The sequence below is a fragment of the Pipistrellus kuhlii genome, unplaced genomic scaffold (assembly GCF_014108245.1).
Source record: "Pipistrellus kuhlii isolate mPipKuh1 unplaced genomic scaffold, mPipKuh1.p scaffold_m20_p_20, whole genome shotgun sequence".
NCBI classification, from domain to species: domain Eukaryota; kingdom Metazoa; phylum Chordata; class Mammalia; order Chiroptera; family Vespertilionidae; genus Pipistrellus; species Pipistrellus kuhlii.
Genome location: NW_023425516.1, coordinates 953,866 through 978,463, shown reverse-complemented (window position 1 = coordinate 978,463; position 24,598 = coordinate 953,866). Strand labels below are relative to the sequence as shown.

The window sequence follows — 24,598 nt, the reverse complement described above, 5'->3', positions numbered from 1 at the left end:
TCCTGACGGCTCCGCCTCGCGGGGCGGGCCTCACCGCTGGCATCGCGTCTCCCCGGGGCCGGGCCACCTGTCCGCGGGGACGTCCCTCCGGGGCCGGGCCACCTGTCCGCGGGGACGTCCATCCGGGGGCCGGGCCACCTGTCCGCGGGGACGTCTCCGAAGAGGCGGCGCCCCGCCCGAGCCTCCCCAGGTTGTGAGGCTCCCCCGCCCCCAGGGGGAGCGAGGCCGAGGCCACACCCCGCGCTGAGGGCGCTGGAGGCCGGGCCGCACCTGGACGGGCCGGAGCGCCCCTCGGGGCCCCCGCGGGTCCGAGGCGGGGGAAGCCTCAGGGAGCTGCCGGCCGCCCCGCGCGCCGCCCCGGGCGTGAGGCCGCGCAGGGGTCACGGCAGGGGTCACGGCTCCGGCGCCCCCTGGCGCCGCCGCGGAGACCCAGGCGCCGGCGCACCCTGCGGCGCGGCGAACAGGTGCCGCGCGCGTCAGGCGGCAGCGGGGGCGGGGCCAGGGGCGCGGCCGGAAGCCCGGGGCGGGTGCGGCTGCCGGGCGAGCGCGAGGGGCCCCGAAAGGCAGGAAGGAGCTCGGCGGGCTGCGCGGCGCGCGATGTGGAGCGGCCGCCTCGGCGCCTGAGCAGCCGCCGCCGCCGCCGCCGCCGCCGCTGCCGGGGCTGCCGCCGCGCGGAGGGACATGGAGCGCGGCTGCGGAGCGTGGCCGCCGGCAGCAGCAGCAGCGCGCGTGGAAGCGACAGCGGAGCGCAGCCGGCCCCGTGAGGCGCTGCCCGGCCGGCGGCGGCAGCGGCAGCGGCAGCGGCAGCAACAACAGCAACAGCAACAGGGCGGCTGAGAACCCGGCGGCGGAGGCGGCGGCGTTCCTCCCGCAACCTCGCCTCGCCTCGCGGCCCTAGCCTTCCTTCGCGGGGCCTCCCCGGACCACCCGTCCTCCGCAGCGCGCGGAGCGGCTGAGCCCGGGGGCGGGCGGGCGGAGGGCGCGTGCCGCCGGCGCGGGGGAGGGGCGGCCGGCGCGCGCCGCGCCCAGGACTCGCGGGGCCCGGGGGGCGCGTGCCGCGGCGCGGGGCGGGCGGGCGAGGCGCGGGGCGGCGCGGCGGGGCCCCTCCCCCTGCAGCCTGGCGCGCGCCGGCCGGGCCGCACCGCTGCGGGCTCCGCGCGCGGGCCATGTCCGCCTTCTGCCTGGGCTCGGCCGGCCGCGCTTCAGCACCCGCAGAGCCGGACAGCGCCTGCTGCATGGAGCTGCCCGCCGCGGCCACCGACGGGAGTCCAGCCGCCGCCGCCGCCGCCCAGGTGTCCTTCCCCGGGGGCCCCGGGGAGCTGGAACTGGCGTTAGAGGAGGAGCTGGCGCTGCTGGCGGCCGGGGAACGGCCGTCCGACCCCGGAGAGCAGCCTCCGGCCGAGCCCGGGCCTCTGGCCGAGGAGGCCGGGCTGCTGCTGCCTCTGCCCGCCCAGGACCCCGAGCTGCTGTCGGTGATCCGGCAGAAGGAGAAGGACCTGGTGCTGGCGGCCCGGCTGGGCAAGGCGCTGCTGGAGAAGAACCAGGACATGAGCCGGCAGTACGAACAAATGCACAAGGAGCTGACGGACAAACTGGAGGTGAGTTCGTCCCCGTTGGGATGGGTGGGAAGCGGGGAGCCCAGACTCCCGCCAGGCCCTGGGCCGCTTCCGGAGCCACTCACCCACTCCACCCCTCCCTGGCTCACCCTGCCTCACAGAAAACCGCCTGGAAGCATGGGAGTAGGATGGAGGATTTCGGATGATCAGACCAGGGCATCCATCGAATACACAGACTTTGCCACCCTGTTCACAACACATGGGTCCATGCACGCTGTGGACCAGTCATGTATGGACTGTACACAGCATCTCCAAGAGAGCTCACAGTATGACTGTTCATGCAGGCTGGGGTGGTGTGTGCACACAGAGCAGTGAGAAAGGGTAAGCATTTAAAATATGCTTCAGGTTTTCAGAGTAGTTAATCTCTAATCAGGGTGTTAGCCTAACTCTTTCTAGTTTGGGCATTAAGGCCTCCAGATGCCCTTGTCTTAACTTCCCGGCAGCTCAGAGTTGTGGGAAACAAGTGCCCCTCAAGGAGCTTTTTATAGCCTTCAAATACTCGGGGATTAGGAAGCGTGGTTCCATTGCAGCCAGGCCAGCTGGGCTCAGCGTGTGACCCTGGTGGTGGATTTAATTTGGGCCTCAGTATTTATGTGTATATAAACAGCACTTTTCTGAATCCTGGGTGCAATTGGATGGCCACATATGAGGACCATATTGTTTCAACTATTATACGTACCCCTTAAAGGAGCTATAAGATTTCTGCCATGTCTTGCCCTTAACTAGAAAAGGGTCTTAACTAGAAAGTGGCATGGAACACCACCAGCATTTCTAAAAATTAGATTTTAAAAAGGGGAAACATCGGTGTCAGCGGAGACAAGCTTATCTTTTTTCGGCCTGTGCATTTACTGTTGTTACCCACTTTGGTTGCAGCCAGTTTTGTTTTGTTTTGTTTTTTTATTGGTTACAGGAGAATAGTACAGTCCTGAATAAGGTCTGAAATCGACCCGAGTCTGGTTCTATATCACGTGCTGCTGCTTGAACAGTCAGAATGTAGGCTGCAAAACTTTTCTAGAGTACGCTTTAAGTTTATCTGTAGTCTAACAACATACCGCAAGTAAATCGGGGAGAGAAAGAGGAAACCAGTGAGTGCCCTGTGGTTCAGGTGGCCTGTTAACTAGGTCTGCCAGGCGATGAACTCTCCAGATACCTCTGTGAAAAGCGGTTTGTGAAACCTATAGGTAGACTGCCAAAAAGCAGCCCAGTGAATTGAATTGTTTCATTTTCACTTGAAGTGGAGCTCTACAAATAAAAGAGTGTCTTTTTTTTTTAAGAGATTTGATTACACGGCTCTATATAGAAGTACTACTGCAGAGATTTATACTTGATCTGAAATTCCTTCAGTGAGGGAGCTGATTGAAGAGACAGCCGACTTGAAAGGCCCATCGTCTCAGTCAGCTTGATGAGTGGTAGATTTCAGAGCAGTCCTGAGGGTGCAGTTACACACATCGTGGGTCCCGTGTGGAGCCTGAGACCTTTCTTCAACAAAGGAAAAAGATTCCAAAATTCGGCACCCAGACAGGTTCTGTTGTGAGTGAGTCAATTACCTTTGTCTATGAAATAGTTTAAAGCTCTTTAAGACCCTCACTCCTCTGCAGGTCCGCATCATGAACTCTAGTTAATTTCTGGAAGTTGGTTGCACAACAGTGTGAATGTACTTAACACTACTGAACTGTGCACTTAAAAATCAAGACAGGAAATTCTATGTGACATATACTGCAGTCCCCCCTTTACTTGAGGAGGATATGTCCCAAGACCCCCACCAGATGCCGAAACCACAGATAGTACCGAACCTCATATGTACTGTGCTTTTCCCTATACTTACTGCGTACCTATGATAAAGTTTAATTTATAAGGGAGGCACAGTAAGAGATTAACAACAACGAATAATACAACAGAACGATTAAGTCAAGAACTTTGACCTTTTCACTTACAGTAAATGCTTCACAGCTTCCCTGGCGGTTCCAAATCGCCAGCTTTGTGTTTTGCAGCCACTATTAAGTAAAATCAGGGTTACCTGAACACAAGCACTGCAGTGCCAGGTTAGGTGACCTGTTAACCCCGAGGGCTCCGAAGTGACTAACTGGCGGGGAGTGTATACCGCTGGACAAAGGGATGACTCACTTGCCGGGCAGGACAGAGTGGGAGGGTGAGAGATTTATCACGCTTCTCAGGTGGGTGCAAAGTTGAAAACTTATGAATTGTTTATTTCTGGAATTTTCCATTTAATATTTTTGGACCAAGCTTGACTGTGGGTAGTTGAAACTGTGGAAAGCGAAACTACAGATAAGGGAGGAATGCTGTACTTTTACCACATTTTTAAAAAGTTTATTTTTTAAAAGGCAAATATTGAGCATTATTGAAGCTGTGCATGAAGAATTCAGGTATACTGTTTCTTCTAGATACGTTTGAAAATGATCTTAAAAATTTTTAGTTTTGGCTGGCCGGTGGGACATAGTTGGTTAGAGTGTCGTTCGATGCACCAAAAAGTTGTGGGTTCTGTTCTGGGTCATGGCACATACTTAGGTTGTGGGTTCGATTCCCCTGTTAGAGCACATATAGGAGGCAACTGATAAATGTTTCTCTCTCTCTCCCCCTTTCTCTCTAGAATCAAACTTTTTAATCTACAAATTCATGATAAATAAAAGGAAACTGAGGCCCAGAGAGTCTGTGGACCCCAAGAAGGCAGGCACTATATCAGTTGTTGTTTTATCCTCAGCTAGTCATTGTTATGTTCCACTGATTTGAGAGAAAGAGAGAAACATTGATGTGGGAGAGAAACATGGATTGGTTGCCTCCCCTACAGGCCCAAACCCACAACTCAGGTATGTGCCTTGCCTGGGAATCAAACCCTCAACCTTTTTGGTGTACAGGGTGACCCTCCAGCCAATGAGCCACCCAGCAGGGGTTCTATCGATAGTACTATTTTTTTTTTAAGAGGGCAAAGCAAGTAAAATGAAAATGACTACATAATAGGACTCAGTGGTACATTCAGGGAAGCATACCTAGGGGGTCTTTATTTGCATTCAATGCTAGGTCCACTTTTTAAAAAGGTCTTTTTTCCTTTGTAATTTTCAAGAAACATATCCTGGACTTATGAGAATGGTGTTGCTTTTTCAGTTCTTTGCAGAAATCCATTTCTGTGACAACCAATTTTAGGTAGGATAATGGTACTAGCTTTTGTTTTTTTCAGAGTTTTAAATAAACTTTTTCTTTTTTAGAATGATTTTAGATTTTCAGAAAAAATGTGGAAAGATGGTGCAGAGAGTTTCCATATGCCCTCTACCTAGTTTCCTCTCTTTCTAACATCTTACACTAGTATGGTACTCAGCATAATGAAGAAACCAATACTGCCTGGTCAGTGTGGCTCAGAGGTTGAATCTCCACCCAGGAACCAAGAGGTCTCCAGTTCGATTCCCAGTCATGGCACATGCCCTGGTTGCAGGCTTGATCCCCCAGTGTGGGATGTTCAGGAGGTAGCCAATCGGTGATTCTCTCTCATCACTGATGTTTCTCTCTCTCCCCTCTTCCTTCCTCTCTGAAATCAATAAAAAATATATATATATTTAAAAGAAACCAATACTGATACATTATTATTAACTAAAGTCTTGAGTTTATTCAGATTTCCTTAGCCTTTAATGTATATTTCTGTTCCAGGGTTCCATTCAGGATATCACATTATAGTTTTCATATCTTAGTCTCTTCTTTGCTGCAACAGACTTGCCTTATCGTTGTTTTTTTAATTCATTTTTATTCATTGATTTATTATTTATTTATTTTTTTTAGAGATAGAGGAAAGGGTGGAGGAAGGGAGAGAGAAGGAGAGGGGGAGAGAGAGCAACATGGATTTGTTGTTCCACTTATTTATGCATTTATTGGTTGATTCTAGTATGTGCCCTGACTGGGCATCACACCTGAAACTAACTGAGCTATTTGGCCATGGTGAATTCTTTGTTTGTGATGACCTTGACACTTTTGATATTAATTTTCTATTCTGTGGAGGTATAACTGACCTATAACATTATGTTAGTTTCAGGTGTAGCTATTAACTTCTAAGACACCATATAGTCCCAAGAAACAGGAAGCATGGCAGAGCCTCCACACTTGCCGACAGTTCTGCCTGGAGCAGCAGTTGCCACCCGAGTCCGTGAGGTCCGAAAGGTTGGCGACCGCTGGCCTAGAATTTACTGGTTAATTCAGCACTTAATTGAAATGCAATTCTAGGAGAAACCTTTCTTTTTCAGAGTAGATAAAGCCTACATTTTGTATGTTTATAAATAGGGAGGTCTTGACTTTCCTCCCCTCCCAACCCCCACGTGTCGAGAAACTTGAATTAGGAACTTTGTCACGTGTCCAAAGAAACACGAGGACAGATTGATCAGCACCACCTGTCCTCAGCCCCGCCCCTCAAGTGGATCGGATTGTTTCAGTTGCTTGCTTGGGCTGCTCACTAACAGCTGCTTGCTGAATATTTTTAAGTCTCTCTGTTCTTTTAGAACACAAGCCTAATTTATCTGGCCTCAGCAACACTGTGAGTACCGAGTGCTTGCTGTTGCCGTCTGCTCAATATTTTTCATTTTGGAAAAACTCAATAAAACCAAGAATTAGTTTTAAGACTGTAATTATCACTTGTTTCCGCATTTCATCTTTCTGCAGTGTCTACAGTGAGTAAAACGTTCTCCTTTTGGACGTTTAGCAATATGAGGGAAGCACCGATAGAGCATGAATTCTCATGCTGATGAGTAGAAGTCCCTCCCTTGTCGTTCCTTTTCCCACATGCTCCAAACAGAGACGGCATAAAGTACAACCAAAAAGTGACACTTTCAACAAATATACTAGCATGGCTATAAACAAATGAGTTGTTCCCTTAAAGTGATCAACTTGGGAGGCTGTACATTTATTTCAATATTTATTAACTGCCTTCACTAATGCGCTCAGAAATTTAGTTTTGGATCACTGCTTTTATCATTTGGCACATTATTTGGCCTATTCTGTAATGGTAAATTTTCATCTTTTAGAGGTAAATTCAACTTTCAGAAACACACCTCACCCAGAGCAAAGTAAGGCGTGAATAGATGTCAGGATGAAATGCCATCACCTCTTTTTTAGACACATCTCAGATGTGAAGTAATGGGACCAATTTTCTTGTGTAACTACACTCTGGCCCTTAAGGCTTCCCCAAAGAAGCATTCCAACAAATATTTGAAAGGTGAAATCTTGGATAGATTGAGAGCCTCCCTTCCCAAGGTGAAGAGATGACTGAGTCCTCTGAAGGAGAAGATTCAGATGCTCCTGTTAGCCTGTTGAAATAGTTTCACGCTTGATAACAACCTTCGGTGCATCAGATCTTGGATAGGTGGGTGGGTGGTGGATGGATGGATGAATGGATGCCTAGGCCTCATCCCATTCTTAACTAAATCACGATCTTTGAAACTGGGATTCAGGTGGGTATATTTTGGACATTTAAATCAGAGCTTTTCTGAGAGACTGAAAGTTGAGGACCATTGCTTTAACTTACATTTATATGATTCTTTAGGTATAGACTTGGCTTTATTTTGTACATGCTATGCTTTCAAGTAGGAGAATGTACTTGCCTCATCGCACAGAAACAGGAAGATGTTCTTATTTCCTTCAATCCAAAAGAGTTTTTCTGTTAAGCTGCTCCTTCTAATCGTTTATACTTTTTCCTGCTTATCATTTTCACACACCACTTATTACAGGTATCCGCCCGTCTCACTGGCATAAAAACTCCATGTAGGCAAAAACCGTGTCTGTTTTGTTCATCACTGTATCCCCAGCACAATGGCTGGCTCCTAGTAAGCACTAAGGAATGAATGAATGGGTTAGGAAAAAATGTGCAAGGCTACCAGGCCATGATTTAGAGTAGGCCTGCACCTGACCTTGCCTTAGTGATTTTGAAATACAGTGCTATATATAGCAACAAATATTTATTGAGTGGTGATTTAGAGCACCAAACAGTCAAATGACTGGGACACAAATCCCAGCTCTGTCATTTACTAGTACTGATCTGAGCTCGTTACTTAACCTCTTCTGTTGCCTCATTTGTAAGAAAAGATAGTAAATCTGAAGGGTCTCTGGAGTTCTTTCCGTTTCTGAAAATTCTGTCTGGTATTCTTCCAGGCAACAGAAGCCTTCTTAAGTAGTCATTTTAAATTGTTTAAATGTATAGTTCAATTAATTAGATAACTTGCTAAATTTCAAGTGAATTCCTAAGTCTAGAACCCCATGCCCAAGGACAAGAATAAACATAATAATTTAAGTATTTTCAAAAGGAATGGCATTCTCTTTATGAAACCAACTCCTTTTCTATTCTGGATGGAGGGGATATTTTTGTAGCTGTGAAATGGACAACTTTTCCCTAGTGTTTTGTTGTACTAAAAAAGAAAAGTTAGGCGAGGCCCTGGCCAGGTAGCTCAGGTGGTTAGAGCATGGTCCCACTACACCAAGGTTGTGGGTTCCATCCCTAGTCAGGGCACATACAAGACTCAACCAATGAATGCATTAGTAAATGGAACAATGAGTCGATATTTCTCTTTCCTCTAAAATCAATAAACAAACAAAAATGTTAGGAGAGTGTGCAAAGAGAAAAAAACGAATTTTTAACAGGTTTTAAATCTTCACTTTTCACCCAGCACTTAGAACAGGAGAAGCACGAACTAAGAAGACGATTTGAGAACCGAGAAGGAGAGTGGGAAGGGCGCGTGTCCGAGCTGGAGAGTGACGTGAAGCAGCTTCAGGATGAGCTGGAGCGGCAGCAAGTTCACCTACGGGAAGCAGACAGAGAAAAAACACGGGCTGTCCAGGAATTATCGGAACAGAACCAAAGATTACTGGATCAGCTCAGCAGGGTGAGTCCCAAGTTAAGAATCGATGGTGTAAAATTCTTAACTGAATTTGAAAGCTGAAATAGAGCTTCTGTATCATGTCAATCATGTTTAAAGTAAGACTAATTCTCACTTCGGTTGCGTTTGGTGTTATATCAACAAGTTGAATATTTTTCACCTATAAGGACTTTAGCTGTGCTATGAATCAGGCATTGGCCAGCTATTGAGGCTTTAACAATCACTTAACTTGGGGATTTTCTCATTTTTTAAGTGAAAGAGTTGTGTCTAATGATTTCTGACATTCCTTGTAGCTCTAAAAGTCTCTGATTCCTTTATCTAGAGAAAACCTGTCACTGGGAAAATTATATTAATGCGTTTAGTTCAAATATCAAATGCCTCTGTCTTCAAACTAAAGGGAAATTTTCTAGGGCAGATGATTTTTATTGATGTTGCCTTTGTGAATGTAGATTCCTTTGTATTATTTAAATATGAAAGGAGGTATGTGTATCTGTATTTAAAATTTGTTCTCTTTATTTCCACACTAAGTACAAATTCTTTAAAAAAAAAATTCTTGTACCATTTATAGGGTGGTGTCATGAAAATACTAATTAACCAAGGTCAAGTCTGTAAAATCATTGCAAAGAAAAGGTTGGAAGGCTGGATAGGTGGAAATCTAATTTAAATATAGAACATACCTTTTTAACAAATGCAGGAATGTTGTTAATGCCCTGGTCTCTAAATCCACCCACTTTTGAATTAAGAGCTGCATTTACTATTGTTCTTAAATCCTTCTTGTGTGTTGAAAAGAAAACTGCTAACTCTTTAGTTACCAAAAGAAAAAAAGGACTTCTTCTCTGATCTCATCCGTAAGCGGTAATATTATTTTTAAAAAATTTTAAATAGATTTCAGAGAGGAAGGAAGAGAGAGAGAAAGGGCGGGGGGAAGGGGGGGAGGAACATCAATAATGAGAGTGACTCATTGATTGGCTGCCTCCTGCACACCCCTTACTGGGGACCGAGCCTGCAACTCAGGCATGTGCCCTTGACCAGAATTGAACCCGGGAACCTTTAGTCTGCAGGCCAGTCCTCTATCCACTGAGCCAAACTGACTAGGGCAGCACTAATATTCTCATGAGAGCATGGTTCCTCTTTGGTTCTTAGATCTTTGGGAAAGGCTTGGCTAGAGCAGCATATGATAAATTCTTGGTGTTTTCACTAATTGGATGCTTAACACCTGTATGAGATTAGTGCGCTAGTCAGTTGCTTTCAGAGGGTACTCAGAGAGCCTTCATGCCTCACAAGGAAGTGTGAAGTAAATGCTATAATAGAGAAAGGAAGAGGAAGGGGAGTAAAGAAGGATAGCATGGAACGGAGAGGGAGAGGGAAAATAGGTGAGAGAGAAGGAAGAATAAGTGAGAGAGAAGGAAGAAAGAAGAAAAGGAGAGAGAGAGAGACAGAGAGAAAGAGAGAGAGAGACAGAGAGAGACAGAAAAATAGAGAGAAAGAGAGAGAGAGAGAGAGAGAGAGAGAGAGAGAGAGAGAGAGAGAGAGAGAGAGAGAGAGATGCATTCATATCAGAATATCTGAAAGGTTGCCCTGGCCAGGTGGCTTAGTTGATTGGAGTGTCCTCTCAGTGCACCAGGGCATGTGTAAGAATCAAGCAAAGAATATATAAATGGGTAGAGCAACAAATCAATGTTCTCTCTCTCTCTAAATTTTAAAAATGTATCCCTGGAACTGTCACTTAAAGTCAGCAGAGGCATGTCCTGCTTTTTCCTCGCCCCGTCCTGTCGCTGGGAATGCAGACATCCATCTTGGGGCCAGAGGATTAGGGCTGCGGCCTGGGATGGCGGAGTGAGGAGCTGGAAGGGGCTTGGGTTTTTGGAGAGTTAAAAGAATGAAGCCAATGGCCGAAACCGGTTTAGCTCAATGGATAGAGCATCGGCTTGGGGACTGAAGGGTCCCGGGTTCGGTTCCGGTCAAGGGCATATACCTTGGTTGCGGGCATATCCCCAGTAGGGGGTGTGCAAGAGGCAACTGATTGATGACTCTCTCTCATCGATGTTTCTAACTATCTTCCTTCCTCTCTGTACAAAATCAATAAAATATATTTTTTAAAAAAAGAAAGAAAAAAAGAATAAAGCCCTCATCAGCCTGAACTGCACACCTACTTCCTGACTTTTAGTTAAAAGGGAATAAACCACCGTCACATGTAAAAAAAAAAAAAAAAAAAAAAAAGAAAAGTAAAAAGAATGTAGGTGAGAATTCAAGCAATAGATCTAAAGGTCTTACCTGCAAGTTTCCTGTCTAGGAATCCAGTCACCATTTGATTGGCTGGAAAGGAAGAGTTTGATAGTTCTTCAAGAAGTCATTTACAGCTGAAATTTGTTTGGCTCAGTGGATAGAGTGTCGGCCTGCAGACTGAAAGGTCCCAGGTTCGATTCTCATCAGGGGCATGTACCTTGGTTGCGGGCACATCCCCAGTGGGAGGGGTGCAAGAGGCAGCTGATCAATGATTCTCTCATCGATGTTTCTAAATCTCTATCCTTCTCTCTTCCTCTCTGTAAAAAAATCAATAAAATATATTTAATTAAAAAAAAAAAGTCATTTACAGGGCCAGCTCATTAACTCAGTTCTAAACTGACTCAGTTCTAAAACCATTTTTAGCATCTGGGGAGGGAATCTCTAACCTTGTGAGACTTTATACAGGTTTTTGAGTCTTTGTTATTCATGAAAGGTTAAACTAACCAGGTAGGCCTAGCCACATTGATTTGTTTGTTCAAAAACATTTATTTCACGCTGATTCTGAGCAAGTGTTTCTTATGGAGACTTATGAAAGGAACACAATCAGCCAGAACAATGAAAGGGGAAATTATTTCTTGAGGCTAAATTCACGTTCTGAAAGAACTCTGGGTGGCCAAGCAGAGGAAGTGAGAAAACAAACATGAGCATGACATAGGAAAGAGCCCAGAGCTGGGAATGCAGATGCTTCTCATTAGCAGGCGACCTTCTTGGTGCCTCACTTTCCTTGTCCTTAAAATGGGGGGAAAACATGTGCTGCATGCAAGTACCGTACGTACTGCTGACGTGAGACTAAGAGAAAGTGTTTACGTTAAGTCGTATGAGAAGATAAGGATTTGTGTCGGTGTGGATGGTTCTTTTATTTAAGCAGTGCCTTTATAGTTGAGGTTCCTTTGCCTAATTTCTCTGTAGAAATTCCTGATAAGCAGCTCCCAAAAGATTGTAGGAGGATATCATTTCCACTCGATCTAGATTCTTTGTATCCTCTCTGGCCTTGAATGTAGGCCCTTGGTGAGTTTAGCGGCCTTTTTTCCCCTTTCTCTTTTTAAGCAGGACAATTCCCTGGGGTTTCTTTCCATCAGCAGCCAGTTTAGAGTGCATTACATTTTTATTTTATAACTGGGTATTCAGGAACTTGAGGACTCGAGCAGTACTTTGAAGTGAATTAAGATTCTCCTAGGACAAGAAAGCAACCAGCAGAATAGAAGGCCATACTTTCCTTGCAGTGTACATAATGTGCTTTTATAAGCATGAAATGTATAACGTCTACAGTGCAGTACAATATTTCTGTGGTGCTTTTGTCCAAAGCATTTTTAAATATATTTCCTTTACTGCTGTGTCTTTCAAGGCAATTGTTTGTTTGTTTGTTTGTTTGTTTTTAAATATGTTTTTTATTGATTTCAGAGAGTAAAGGAGAGGGAGAGAGAGATAGAAACATCAGTGATGAGAGAGAATCATTGATTAACTGCCTCCTGCACACCCCTGCACATTGGGGATCATCCCACAACCAGGCATGTGCCTTGCCAGGAATTGAACTGTGACCTCCTGGTTCTTAGGTCGAAGCTCAACTACTGAGCCACGCTGGCTGGGCTGTTATGTCTTTTAATAATAGTTTTATTAAGATATAATTCACAGACCATAACATTTACTTTTTAAAAGTGTACAATTCCGTAGTTTTTAGTATATTTACAGAGTTGTGCTACCAGCTCCACTATCTAATTATAGGCTATCTTACCTCTCCCCCCTCAAACAAACCTGTACCTATCAGCAGCCACTCCCCGAGTCTTCCTAACCGACTACTCCATGGCCTGACAACCACTAATCTCTGTCTGTGGATTTGCCTACTCCACACATTTCATATGTGACCCTTGGTGACTGGCTTCTTGCCCTTACTTAGCCCAGTGTTTCCGAGGCTCATCCACATCGTAGCAGGCATTAGTGCTTTATTTTTGTAGCTGAAGAGTATTCCACTGCGCGGAGATAACACAGTTTGTTTATCCACTCATTATTTGGTGAACATTTAGGTTGTTTCCACTTGTCGGCTACTATAAACATTCATGTACAGGTGTTCTGTGTGACTAAGGTTCTTTTCAGCTCTAAAATAGGGTGCTGTGAGCATGTGTATCCGGGAGCCTCTGGATCCTCGTTACGATGAAGAAAGGGAAGGTGTTGTTCTGAGTCCATAACTGGGAAAGCTTTAGGGACAGGAAGAAAGATACGTGTCTTGCTTAAGGATCTTCCTTTTGAAGACTGATTGGGCCTCAGATTCCGATTTCTGAGGCAGCAATTAAGATCAGAGGCATTGGAGCCAGACAGCCCTGGGACCAAACACAGACTTTGCTCTTTACCAGCTGGATGAACATGGAAACCTTTTTTTCACCTTAGTTTCCTCCTCCATGTAGTAAACAATTATATTATTTCTAGTGCCTGGTAGTGCTGCGAGGACTAAGCGAGAGAATGTATGTTACAGCTCCAATCACAAAATCTAGCGTATCTTAAGTGCTCAGTAAGTATGGTAGCTGTCATTATAATTATCATGCCCTCGTCATGTCAGTGGGACTTCAGCATTTGTGAAACACGGATTCTCTCACTTGAGAGTGTCCCCAGCACATGCCAGTAGATGAAAATGTTTCGTTTAGTAGGTCAGTCGCTATGCAAAAATATTTGTGTAAAATTGATTATCCCAGGAATTGAGCTGGGTTTATTCTATGGCACCCCGTATTCCCTGGATACACATGTATATGCTGCTGCATATATCCTGGGGATACCTTGATGGCCTTTTTTTTTGCTAATTTGGACAAAATGCCCTCTTAAGTTCTCTTCTAGCTTCTAAGATCACGAGTCTTGTTTTGTGAAACTCAGGCTGATGTATTTGGAGAAAGTGTAATTCGCTTCCCAAGTTACAAAGTAATATCACGATGGCATTGACAGTGGCGTTTCATAGGACGTGTTAGACATTTAACATCCTGACTATATCACAAGTGGAAAGAATACAGTGGGCCTTGCTCTCACAAAGGGCTCCTGGCTGTACTTGTTGTCTAAGGAGAGTATTCCCTTTAAAAGCTTCAGATGGAGGTAGGTGAGAAGCCTTCTGATACATAATATAGTATTTTTCATGGCATGACAGCAAAAACCTCCAGAGCCCCAGACAACTTTTCTCAACAGCAGCAGCAAAGATATCGGGGTTCTGATCCGTATTAAAGAGGTGGTTATTTGCTCATTTTTATCCTGCTACAGCGTATAACAAACACAGTTTAGACACTGTGGAAGGTTCTTATGTACCCCAACGAGCCAAAGCAGTGATTTGGACAAGGAGAAACAGTCTTGTTCATTATGAGAAGAATATCAGCAACCACAGTCTTCTTACTTGGCCTTTTCAGTCTTCAGAGGCAGTTGAAATAAGATATTTTCAAAATGAATCTCCGTGGTGTTAGAAACGCCAGTCAGAGTTAAAAGAAAGCATTTTCCTGGTACTAATGAAACCCTGCTCACACATTCTTGCAAACACTAAGGTCAGACTTGAGCACCTGGTGACCCAAGAATGGGAAAAGCAATTGCTTTCTTCTTATAAAAAGTGGGGTTTAAAATTGCTTAGGGACTTCTAAGGGTTTTCTTCCCCAAAATACATAGCTCTAGAGTTTGTAAAAATTGGCCAGAAAATGTCCTTACACTTCTCCCTGCGATTTTAGGTGTGATATGTCAGTCACACCTTTTTTCCATCTCCTTCCCTCCTCATCCTACCAACAGCATGTGTGTGGTCCTAGCCTCATTTTCTTTATTTTTTAAATATATTTTATTGATTTTTTTTTACAGAGAGGTAGGGAGAGAGATAGAGAGCTAGAAACGTCGATGAGAGAGAAACATCGACCAGCTGCCTCTTGCACACCCCCTACCGGGGATGTGCCCGCAACCAATGTACATGCTCTTGACCGGAATTGAACCTGGGACCTTTCAGTCCGCAGACTACCAACGCTCTGCCACTGAGCCAAATCGGTTTCAGCCCAACCCCATTTTCTTTACAAGGAGTTAGGGCTTCAGTCCCCTGCAGGCCTGAATGTATACAATCTTAGTGATTCTTTGATTATTATGTATTAGATTGTAATTATTAGATGTAATTATTAGATTGTTGCTTTTTTCATTTTAAAAAAGTATGAGGTAACTTCAAGCAGGCAGAAAACCACAAAAAATAATATAAGTCCAGCTTTGTAAAATCTAAACATTTTTCATAGTCAGATTTCTTAAGGAGATAAGGCATTTCTGATACATTTGAGGCTCTCATCTCATTTCTCTCCACTTTTCCAGACTTATAATCCTCCCTGTTCATGCTTGTATACTTATATTACTCCCCACACACACACACACACACATATATGTGTGTGTGAACACAGATATATCACCAATAAATATACATGTAACAGTGTAGAACAATTAAATTTTTTCCATGTTTCAAACATTTAATAAATGGCAGCATCACGTACACATTTTGCAACTTGTCCTTTGGCATGCTTTGTTTTGGGGGATTGAACCATGTTAATAAATGTAGTTCCCGTTTATTTATTTTAATTGTTTACCATTTCACTGTGCAAATGTAGTACAATATAGTTATCCAATCTTTTGTTGAAAAACACTATACATACTTTTTTTTGTGCTTTTTAAATTGAATTTATTGGGATGACATTGGTTAATAAAATTACACAGGTTTCTATAATTTGCATTATTACAAACTTTTTTGTAATGATTATTCTTATACCTCTTCTTCTGGTGCACATATAAGTGATGTACTCTGGGGATAAACCTAGGAGTGGAATTGCTGGGTCCAAGAGTAAACTCATATTCAACTTCATGAACTGTTGCCATATTCTTCTCCAAAATACAGTTGTACAGATCACATGCTTAGCCAGCAGTGTGTGTGAGAGCCAGGTTGTGCGTCTTCAGGTCTTCACCAATACTTGGTTATTGTCAGATTTTTAAAATTCAGTCTCATGGATGCGAAATGGAATTTTTATTGTTTTTGTTTGCATTTCATGAATTCCTGTGAAGCTGAGCATGTCTTGTTTTTATGCTTGTTGTGAATTGCCTGTTTATATCCTTCACCTGTTTTCTTATTGGCATGTAAGAATTTTTTACACATTTTTGATACTATTATATTTTTAGTTTGTTTATGGAGTCTTGTAGTAAACAGGAGTGTGTACTTTTTTTTATATATATTATTGATTTCAGAGAGAAAGGGAGAAAGAGAGATAGATAGAAACATCAATGATGAGAATCATTGATTGGCTGTCTCCTGCATGACCAGAATCTAACCCGGGACCCTTCAGTCCACAGGCTAACGCTCTATCCACTGAGGCAAACCAGCTAGGGCCAGAAGTGTGTACTTTTAATGAAGGCAAATGTATTCATCATTTTTTTTATATTTTGCTCAGTCCTGCCCTCCATGTCATAGATATTTTCCAATATTCATTACAAAAATTTAAGACTTGTATTTTACATTTAGATCTTTAACCTACCTAGAATGTATTTTTTAGTATTGTGTAACATAGGAATCCAGTTATGTTTTCTATATGAATTATGTCTCAGCATTGTTTATTCTCCCGTGGATTTCTAACGCTGTATGGAATTCTTAATGGAAAAAAAAATCATAACATTTACTCTTGATTTAGAGCTAAGATAACTTAAAATGAAAACCTTAGAAGGTTATAGAAAACTGTATTGGTTTGCTAGGACTGACATAAAGTACTTCAGAGTGGCTTAACCAACAGAAAGTTCTCGTCTCTCAGTTCTGGAGGCCAGAGGTCCAAAATCAAAGGGCTGGCTTCTGAGGGCCGTGAGGACAGACCTGTTCCAGGCCGCTCTCCTTGGCTGTCAATGTCTGTCTTCTCCTTGTGTCTCTTTCCTCTTTGAATATTTTCTCTGTTATCAAATTTCCTCTCCTTGTAAAAACACCAGTCATATTGCATCAGGGCCCAGCCTACTGGCCTCTTTTTAATCTGATTATCTCTGTAAAGTCTCTGTATCTCCTGATAAGCCACAGTAGGAGGTAGTGGGGTTTGAACGTCAACAAATGAATGTCAGCCCGTAATAAGAAACCATTTTTAGGTGTGTGTTTTTCAGCAGGTCCAGCTCTTGGATCTTAGGAAGTGCAGTCTATGAGAGGTGCTCACAGTGGTGCCACTGTCCTTGGGGGTTTCTCACACTCACTATACTATGTTTACACACCAAAGACACATGTGCCTGCAACCAGTTGAGTAAGGGTTGCCATGACCAATGGGAAGAGGTTTGTAACCCTTAATTTTATTCTTTGAAAAAGTCCTAGATCTACCTCTCTCATCACTCTCCCTTAATGACTAACTGGCATTCTGTTATTTTGAGTAAAAGAATAAAATCTTTATTATTTTTTAATGGAAAAATTCTTTAATTGAACATTCAGCAAATATTTATTGAGCAAGGCATTGGGGATACAGTGGGTAGCGCAAGGCCTTTGTTGTGTGGAACCAATAGGGAGGAAGAGCTATATAAACAACTAAACAAATCCACAAGAAGGGGGATGTGATGGCCGATGATCAGAGAGAAAAGAGCTGCCTTAGGAAGGGTCAGTAGGGAAGCTCTGCTGAGGAAATACACGTGAGGTGAGACCTGTGGGGTCTAGGAAAGCGGGGAGCAGGGTTCTGTGGTGGGCAGTGTTCCATTGTAAATGCTGAGAACAGGGACCACGTCCAGCTTGTTCATTGTTATAAACAGGTGTCTAGGAGAGAGGGCATTCAATAGATGATTGTTGGTTGGCCTGACTGGAGTGGCTCAGTTGGTTGGGCATCGCCCTGTGCACAGAAAGGTTACTGGTTCGATTCCCGGCAGGGCACATGCTGGGGTTGCGGTTTGATCCCCAGTCAGGGAGCATCCTGAAGGCAACCCATCAATTGATGTTTCCTCTCCCTCCCTCCCTCCTGTAAGCATGTCCTCAGGTGAGGATTAAAACAAAAAAGGATTGTTGGTTGTTATTTTTGTTAAGTGGCTACGGTGCACGGCATTAAAGAATTATTTAAAACGACTCTAACTTTCTGAAGAGCACGCTGCCCCTCCACGCACTCTGCAGAACACTCCTTACTCTTTCCAGCTCACTCGCATGTTATGTGGGTGCTGTTCGAAAACGGTGGACGGGGGGGGGGGGTGTGACTGTGGACGGCAGTGCTGACAGGCAAGCTGCAGGTAACAGGAATGCAGTTGCCTAGTAAGCTAATGCTGTGTTCATGGCTGCTCCTGTCATGATAAACACCCCACTTTCCATGAATCGAGAAGAGTGACTACAGAATGGGCAAGGCTTCTGTGTCTTGACTTAAAGCCTGCGAGTACCTGCATTGTGCCGTGTTTCTCAGTGGCCTGTAGGTTAATCAGCTACTGAGTGTGCTGAGGGAGATGGGAATGAACATTTTAGCTCCCCCCCTCCATGCTCCCCCAGATGATTTTGCCTCATGGGAGGGTTGGCCATTATTTGGGTTTGGATGTCATTATGGCTCCCCCTACCCACTTATAGGGAGCATACACAAAGAACTCCCCGTCTCCACTGTCTGTCATCTTAGCTGTTCTTAGAACCTCAAATGGCCTGTAGTGTGCACAGGTAGGCAGTCAGGCATTCCCCTTTAGAAAGCTCCTAATGCCTGCTTTTGGACAGCCGTCTTGAGGATGTGTCGTTGCTCCATGTGTAGCCCTAGATGTAAAACTCCTATGCATTCACCTTAAAATCATTATTTCCCCTTATTACTTGTTCCAGTACTGTGCTGTGTTCTTTAGCGTTTTCCCCTTCATTGCAGCTCTGCATGTGTCTCTAACAAGCCTTTCCCCGGGTCCTCACATCCAGAAGTGGGGTCATGTGTCCAGTCACAATGACTTTGGATAATTAGTATTTAATTATGCCAAAGAGAGAAGCTATCGTTGGAGCAATATTTTTTTACAAAGGCCATTTCAAAGGCTGCGTGAAGCCCCCAAAAAGGTTATAGAGTCACAGATGGAGAAGGGGATAGAAAGAGTTCAGCAGGAAGTTAGGCTTAGGTCCAAGGCCAGGGGAAATCAAAGCTTGCATTTTAAACGAGAAGGACTTAAGCCAAGAGGTGCCTGGAGGACTAGTCTGAAGGTTGATGATGAAGAGAAGAGGTTGAAATAAAGGAACAAAGATCCTCTTGTATTAATAGTTCAGGTGAAGCCTAGCAGTTTGAAATCTGTGTCTGTGAAAGCTTGGCACCCAGTGGTGTGTTCTTTGTGAAACTTGGTTTATCTAGCTGGGATAGGGTTGGCTTCTTAAGGGAAGAAACTTTACTCAGTGTCCCTCACTACATATTCAGGAATTCTAATTTTGCCTCTGCTTTTAGGATTCTACTCATAGGTTTTTAAATTTATGTATACACACACACACACAGGGCTTTTTCTGATGGCGGAACGAACTCATTCATGATCAGTATAAAAGGAAATTCAGACAGCACAGAAATGTTTGATGTAAACAGGGAAAATCCCCCATGATCCTCTGTCAGAGTAAAACTAAAGACGGGCCCTAACTGGTTTGGCTCAGTGGATAGAGCGTTGGCCTGAGGACTGAAGGATTCCAGGTTCAATTTCGGTCAAGGGCATGTACCTTGGTTGTGGGCACATCCTCAGTAGAGGGTGTGCAGGTGGCAGCTGATCGATGTTTCTCTCTCATCTATGTTTCTAACTCTCCCTCTCCCTTCCTCTCTGTAAAAAAAATCAATAAAATATATTAAAAACAAACAAACAAAAAACAACTAAAGACGGTATACCAAGGTTATGGGTTCTATCCCTGTGAGGGCACACACAAGAATCAACCAGTGAATGCATAAATACGTAGAACAACAAATCTCTCTCTCTCTCTTCCTCTCTTTCCCTAAATCAATGTTAAAAAACAATTCTGTTACATTGAAGTGAAATTTTGAGTTAAGTTTCCCATCCAAGCTCTCGGTACCTGAGGCCCTGCACTGGTACCTTTGGTTAGGTGACTGAAGCTGTATTCAGATGAGTGTCTACCCCCTGACCCCAGGGCTGACTTCTGCCCTGTGGTCCCCCTTCTCCTTCTCACCCCCACCCCCCACCTTCACTGTGTAGAAGTGTGTAGAGGAAGTTGGTGCAAACAGGTGTTTTTGTTCCCTGCCTGTTTGGAACTGTAGGCCTTGGTTTCGCCTCTAATGTCTCATCTGCACACAAAGAATATAACGTGCCTGCTAGCTGGAGCTAATCTTCCCTGAAGAGACGAATTTCCTCTGAATGGAAGCTGACTCTTGTCTCTAAACAGCTCTGCACCTGGGACCTTCTTGAAGCCCCTTCTCTCCTCACCCTCAACCCCCCTTCCTGTTTCTTTCTCAGGGTGCCGGCTTAAACTGTCTCTAGGACACGTTATAGTGAACAGCAGCTGCTCATCTAAAGTAGTGTTGGTTGCTGAATTGGGTTTTGGTGTTTGTGTTTTTCCTTTTAGGGTGGGCACTGTTACTTGTTTTCTTCGGAATGGCTGCTTCACTTGCAGGCGTTGTGTTGTAGGAAAAAGACATGGCGGGTATTAGTCAGCTTATCCTTGAAAGAAGTGAGGAAAATAAGGTTTATTTCCCAACCGAACAATAGGATGTTCCTATGTGAGACGACCTCTCACGTTACCACTCTGTGAGGAAGTGGTGGTAACTGCTCTTGATTTGACAGAAGGAAACTGAAGATCAGAAACTGAGTATGGTTGCCCAGCGGCCTTGCAGGGTTACGGGTTAACCACTGGTTTGGAGATCGGTTTTTGTACGTTTCCAAGGGTGGGATGTCAGTCAGAAACAGAAACCTCCTCATGTGTATCTCCACCCATGGGCGTATTTTTTAGGTGATCGTTGCCTGGGTGTTGTCTGGGGCCCCTAAACTTCAGAGTCACAGTGAATCCAGAGTTGGGGATCCCCGTTTAGCCGTTTCTCTGTGTTGTCTCAAGGGTGTCGAGAGGGTCCCTTGAGCTGAAACAAAAGAGGGCTTTGCCTGTGGGAGCTGTGCTCTGTGAAGACAATATGGCCAGCCTTTCCAGATTGGTGTTATTGCTAATTAGCAGGTTAAACACATGGGGGGGGGTCATTGCTTATTCTTTCAGCAGATGGGTGTTTTTATTGGTAGATTTGTGTCTTGATTATTTGAGCCTGTTTTTAATTATTTACCCAGAGAGGACCATGTCTGATTCAAGAGTCTTCAGGTTGGTTGTGTTAGTGACAACTGTACCTAGTTCTGATTAGCTTTTTCTTTTTTTTTTCTTTTTTTTTTTTTTGGTTAATCCTCACTGGAGGATATTTTTCCACTGATTTTTGGAGAGTGTGGAAGAGAGGGGGAGAGACAGTGAGAGAGAGAAACATTGATGTGAGAGAGACATTAATTGGTGTCTTCCGCACATGCCCCAACCAGGACTGGGGAACTGAGGTATGTGCCCTTGACTGGAATCAAACTTGGATCTTCCGTCTACTGGCCAGTGTTCTATCCACTGAGCCAAACCTGCTAGGGCCTGGTTACCTGTTTCAAAAGAAGAGCGCCTAAGGTTCTAGCATTAAATCTAAATTCAAGAGGCAACCCAAGATTCATCAAAGCCAAAGATTTGGATGAATGACTATAGAAGTAAATCTTTTCTTTTTTTTAAAGCAAAGTAATGTACTTCTTTTTTTCTTTTTTTAAATTTTATTGATTTTTTACAGAGAGGAAGGGAGAGGGATAGAGAGTTAGAAACATCGATGAGACAGAAACATCGATCAGCTGCCTCCTGCACACCCCCCACAGGGGATGTGCCCGCAACCAAAGTACATGCCCTTGACCGGAATCGAGCCCAGGACCTTTCAAGTATGCAGGCTGATGCTCTATCCACTGAGCCAAACCGGTTTCAGCTATAGAAGTAAATCTTGTTAATGCTGCTAGCTTTGACTTTATATAATGGTAACCAGATTTTTATTTATTTATTTATTTATTTATTTATTTATTTATTTATTTTTACATCGAAATTTGGGTTCCTTGAGTCCTTGGAGACAGCTTAGTGCCTTTATTGGAGTGGAAACAGTTAAACAAGCTGCCACTGTCTGATGTGAGGTGTGGCCTCCACATTTTGTACCTGCCAAGTGGGTTGTGGGTGATAGAAAGGTTGGAATTCACTGGCAGGAAAAAAAACAAAAACTGGCAGCAAGCTATGCATGTGTTTGTTACCCAGGCAGGTTAAACCATAGTTCCGGTTTCTACATTTGTTGCCTTGGAAAAGAAAATACCGGTATCTGTACTCAGCGAGTAAACATAATCAGCACGAAAACAGGTCATGTTTTGCCTCGGAGCGCATCTTCATTGTAGTCTAGGAAGTAATCCATCGCTGTCATGTGATTTTCAGGCCTGAAAAAGAACGTCTCGTCAGCTGGGAGCAGAGGTTTATAAGACGTTTGCTTTTCAGAGCTTCTTCAGACTTGATTGTGTTTTCTTGTAAATTATAATACGTGGAAGAACCGTTACCAAAATAGAGAACATGCCCTCTCTTGGGAGGGACGCCGCATTTCACAGCGGAAAGGCTGTTGGGGCCTCAGCGTGTGCCGCCTTCTAGGGACATGGCCTACAGCCTCTCACCTCCCGGTGAACAAAGGGGTATCACGCTGTTGGAAGCCGAGTTGTGTAAAAGTTGGTGGTATTTGTAATGACGTCACTGGGTGAATACGGTTTGTTTCAGAACTTTAAAATCAGAAGTAAGCCGAAACCGGTTTGGCTCAGTGGTAGAGTGTCGGTCTGCGGACTGAAAGGTCCCAGGATCAATTCCGGTCAAGGGCATGTACATCGGTTGCGGGCACATCCCCGGTAGGGGAAGTGCAAGAGGCAGCTGGTAGGTGTTTCTCTCTCATCGACGTTTCTAGCTCTCTGTCTCTCTCCCTTCCTCTCTGTAAGAAATCAATAAAATATATTTTTAAAAATGAATAAATAAATAAATAAAAATAACCTATAAAAAAAATCAGAAGTAAATCCACAAACACATCAATACTGAGTGAAGCTGCTGTTGTTATTCTTATCCTCCAGCTTCAGGTGGTTTTGAAAAGGCTTCATTGTTCCTATTGTGTTTATGCGTTTAAATTTACACATTTAAGTTTACCTTTATCTGTATCTGTGTATTGAAGCTCCTCATAAAGGTTTGTGCTGTCAAAAAAACAATAATCCATAATGTGGAAAACTGTTGGTTTAGATCAGTGGTTCTCAGACTATGTTCTGAGGAGCCCTAGGGCTCCCAAGGTGCCTCAGGATGTTAGAGGGAAGAGATAAAAGTGACAGAAAGCTGGGGGGTTTCTATCCCTTCCCCATTTCCATTTCCCCCTGAGCATTCCTATGTTTTATATATTGACGTTCTGCTTAATATTTTATTTGGAAAAAATGGGTTTTCAGCAGTATATTAAAAATTATTTGCAAATCACTAATCTATACTACTAAAAGGGTAATATGCTAATTAGACTGGACGTCCTTCTGGACAAAGCCATGGTGGCAGGGTCAAGGCAGAGGCAGTTAGGGGTGATCAGGCTGGCAGGGGAGAGCAGTTAGGGTGATCAGGCTGGGGGATGACTGACTGCTGGTTTAGGATGACACCCCCTAAGGGGTCCCAGATTGGAGAGGGTGCAGGCTGGGCTGAGGGACACCCCCTCCCTTGCACGAATTCCATGCACTGGGCCTCTAGTCTACACTAATAAAAGATAAATATGCAAATTGACCATCACTTCGTGACGCCCACCAGCCAGTCAGGAGTGAGTATGCAAATTAACACGACAAAGATGGTGGTGGCCCTGCCCCCCAACCACTCCGGGCCTCTGAGCAACATACATGCAGGTGCGGAGCGGCTGGGCAGGGCAGGATGCCTGCTATGATGGGGAAGACGGGGGGGGGGGGGGGGGAGCAGAGGGAGCTAAGGAGCAGTGCTCTGGCCACGAAGACGGAAGGTGGTGGCCAGAGTGAAGGCCTGGGTCCTGGGTACTGGAGGAAAACTGGTGCGGCAGCCAGGGGAAGGAAGGCCTATTCATGAATCTCTTCATGCAACGGGCCTCTAGTCTATTAATAAGTAGTTAAGGAAATGGAGACCCAGAGAAGTTAGTGACTTGTCATGCCTGCAGTCCCAGTCCCTTGCTACTTCCAGTGGGGCTCTCAGGGAGAAGCAAAGCCGTATCTTTGGGAATAAATAATATAACACTGATTAAAGGAGAAAACAAAGGAATAGTGTGCACTATTTGTAGAGGGGTAACCTAGTTACATATTATTACAGTATTTATTAATACTGCAGTTTCTGTAGCAGTTAAATCCCCAAATCTTAGTAGCTTAACAGAGGAGTTAAAAGTTGGTATTCTGGATTGGCGGGTGGCCCACAATTCAGGAAATGATTCCGTGATCCAACCATCTCCATCTTGTGACTCTGCCACCTCCCACAGGTGGCTTCCAAGGTCTCAGCAGGAGGGAGCAAGCCTGGCAGGGTTCCGTGGGACATGCTGGACGTGCTGCCCATGGCTTCCACTCACTCACTGCTCAGAACTTGGTTACAGGGCCTCCCTCCAATACAAGAGAGACTAGAAGCGTGGGCCAATTCTGTCTCCAGAGAGAAGGGGTTGGTGACACAGCCATACCAGTGTCAAAAGAAAGAGTCCTGGACTTCCCTTTCCTGGGAATTTTCCAAAGGACTTGGAGTGGCTGATGGTTAACTTCCCACCAGTTCTAAGTACAATGGCAGACAGTTGTAACAGTACCACCTTTCCTTGTACATACACACCATTCTTTCCCAAGTAGAGAGGTGGTTGGCTTTTTTGAACTCAGGTATACCTCTGTTAATCACAGGTT

At 44.7% G+C, this 24,598-nt stretch overlaps 1 protein-coding gene across 8 annotated transcripts in view; it reads left to right on the top strand.

The window, feature by feature from the left end:
* Positions 1–1,022: 1,022 nt before the first annotated feature.
* BICDL1 (BICD family like cargo adaptor 1) overlaps positions 1,023–24,598 on the top strand; it is an 88,916-nt gene continuing 65,340 nt past the window's right edge. For 2 of the 8 annotated variants that reach the window (XR_004989988.2, XM_045585385.1), the window contains exons 1-2: positions 1,023–1,598; positions 8,270–8,485. Coding sequence is in view for 7 of the 8 variants with exons in the window: in XM_045585385.1 (XP_045441341.1) it covers positions 1,167–1,598; positions 8,270–8,485 (648 nt within the window). In the remaining variant the exon portion in view is untranslated. The remainder of the gene's footprint in view (positions 1,599–8,269; positions 8,486–24,598) is intronic. The other 6 variants (XM_036449182.2, XM_036449180.2, XM_045585387.1 and 3 more) reach the window with 6 other exon arrangements.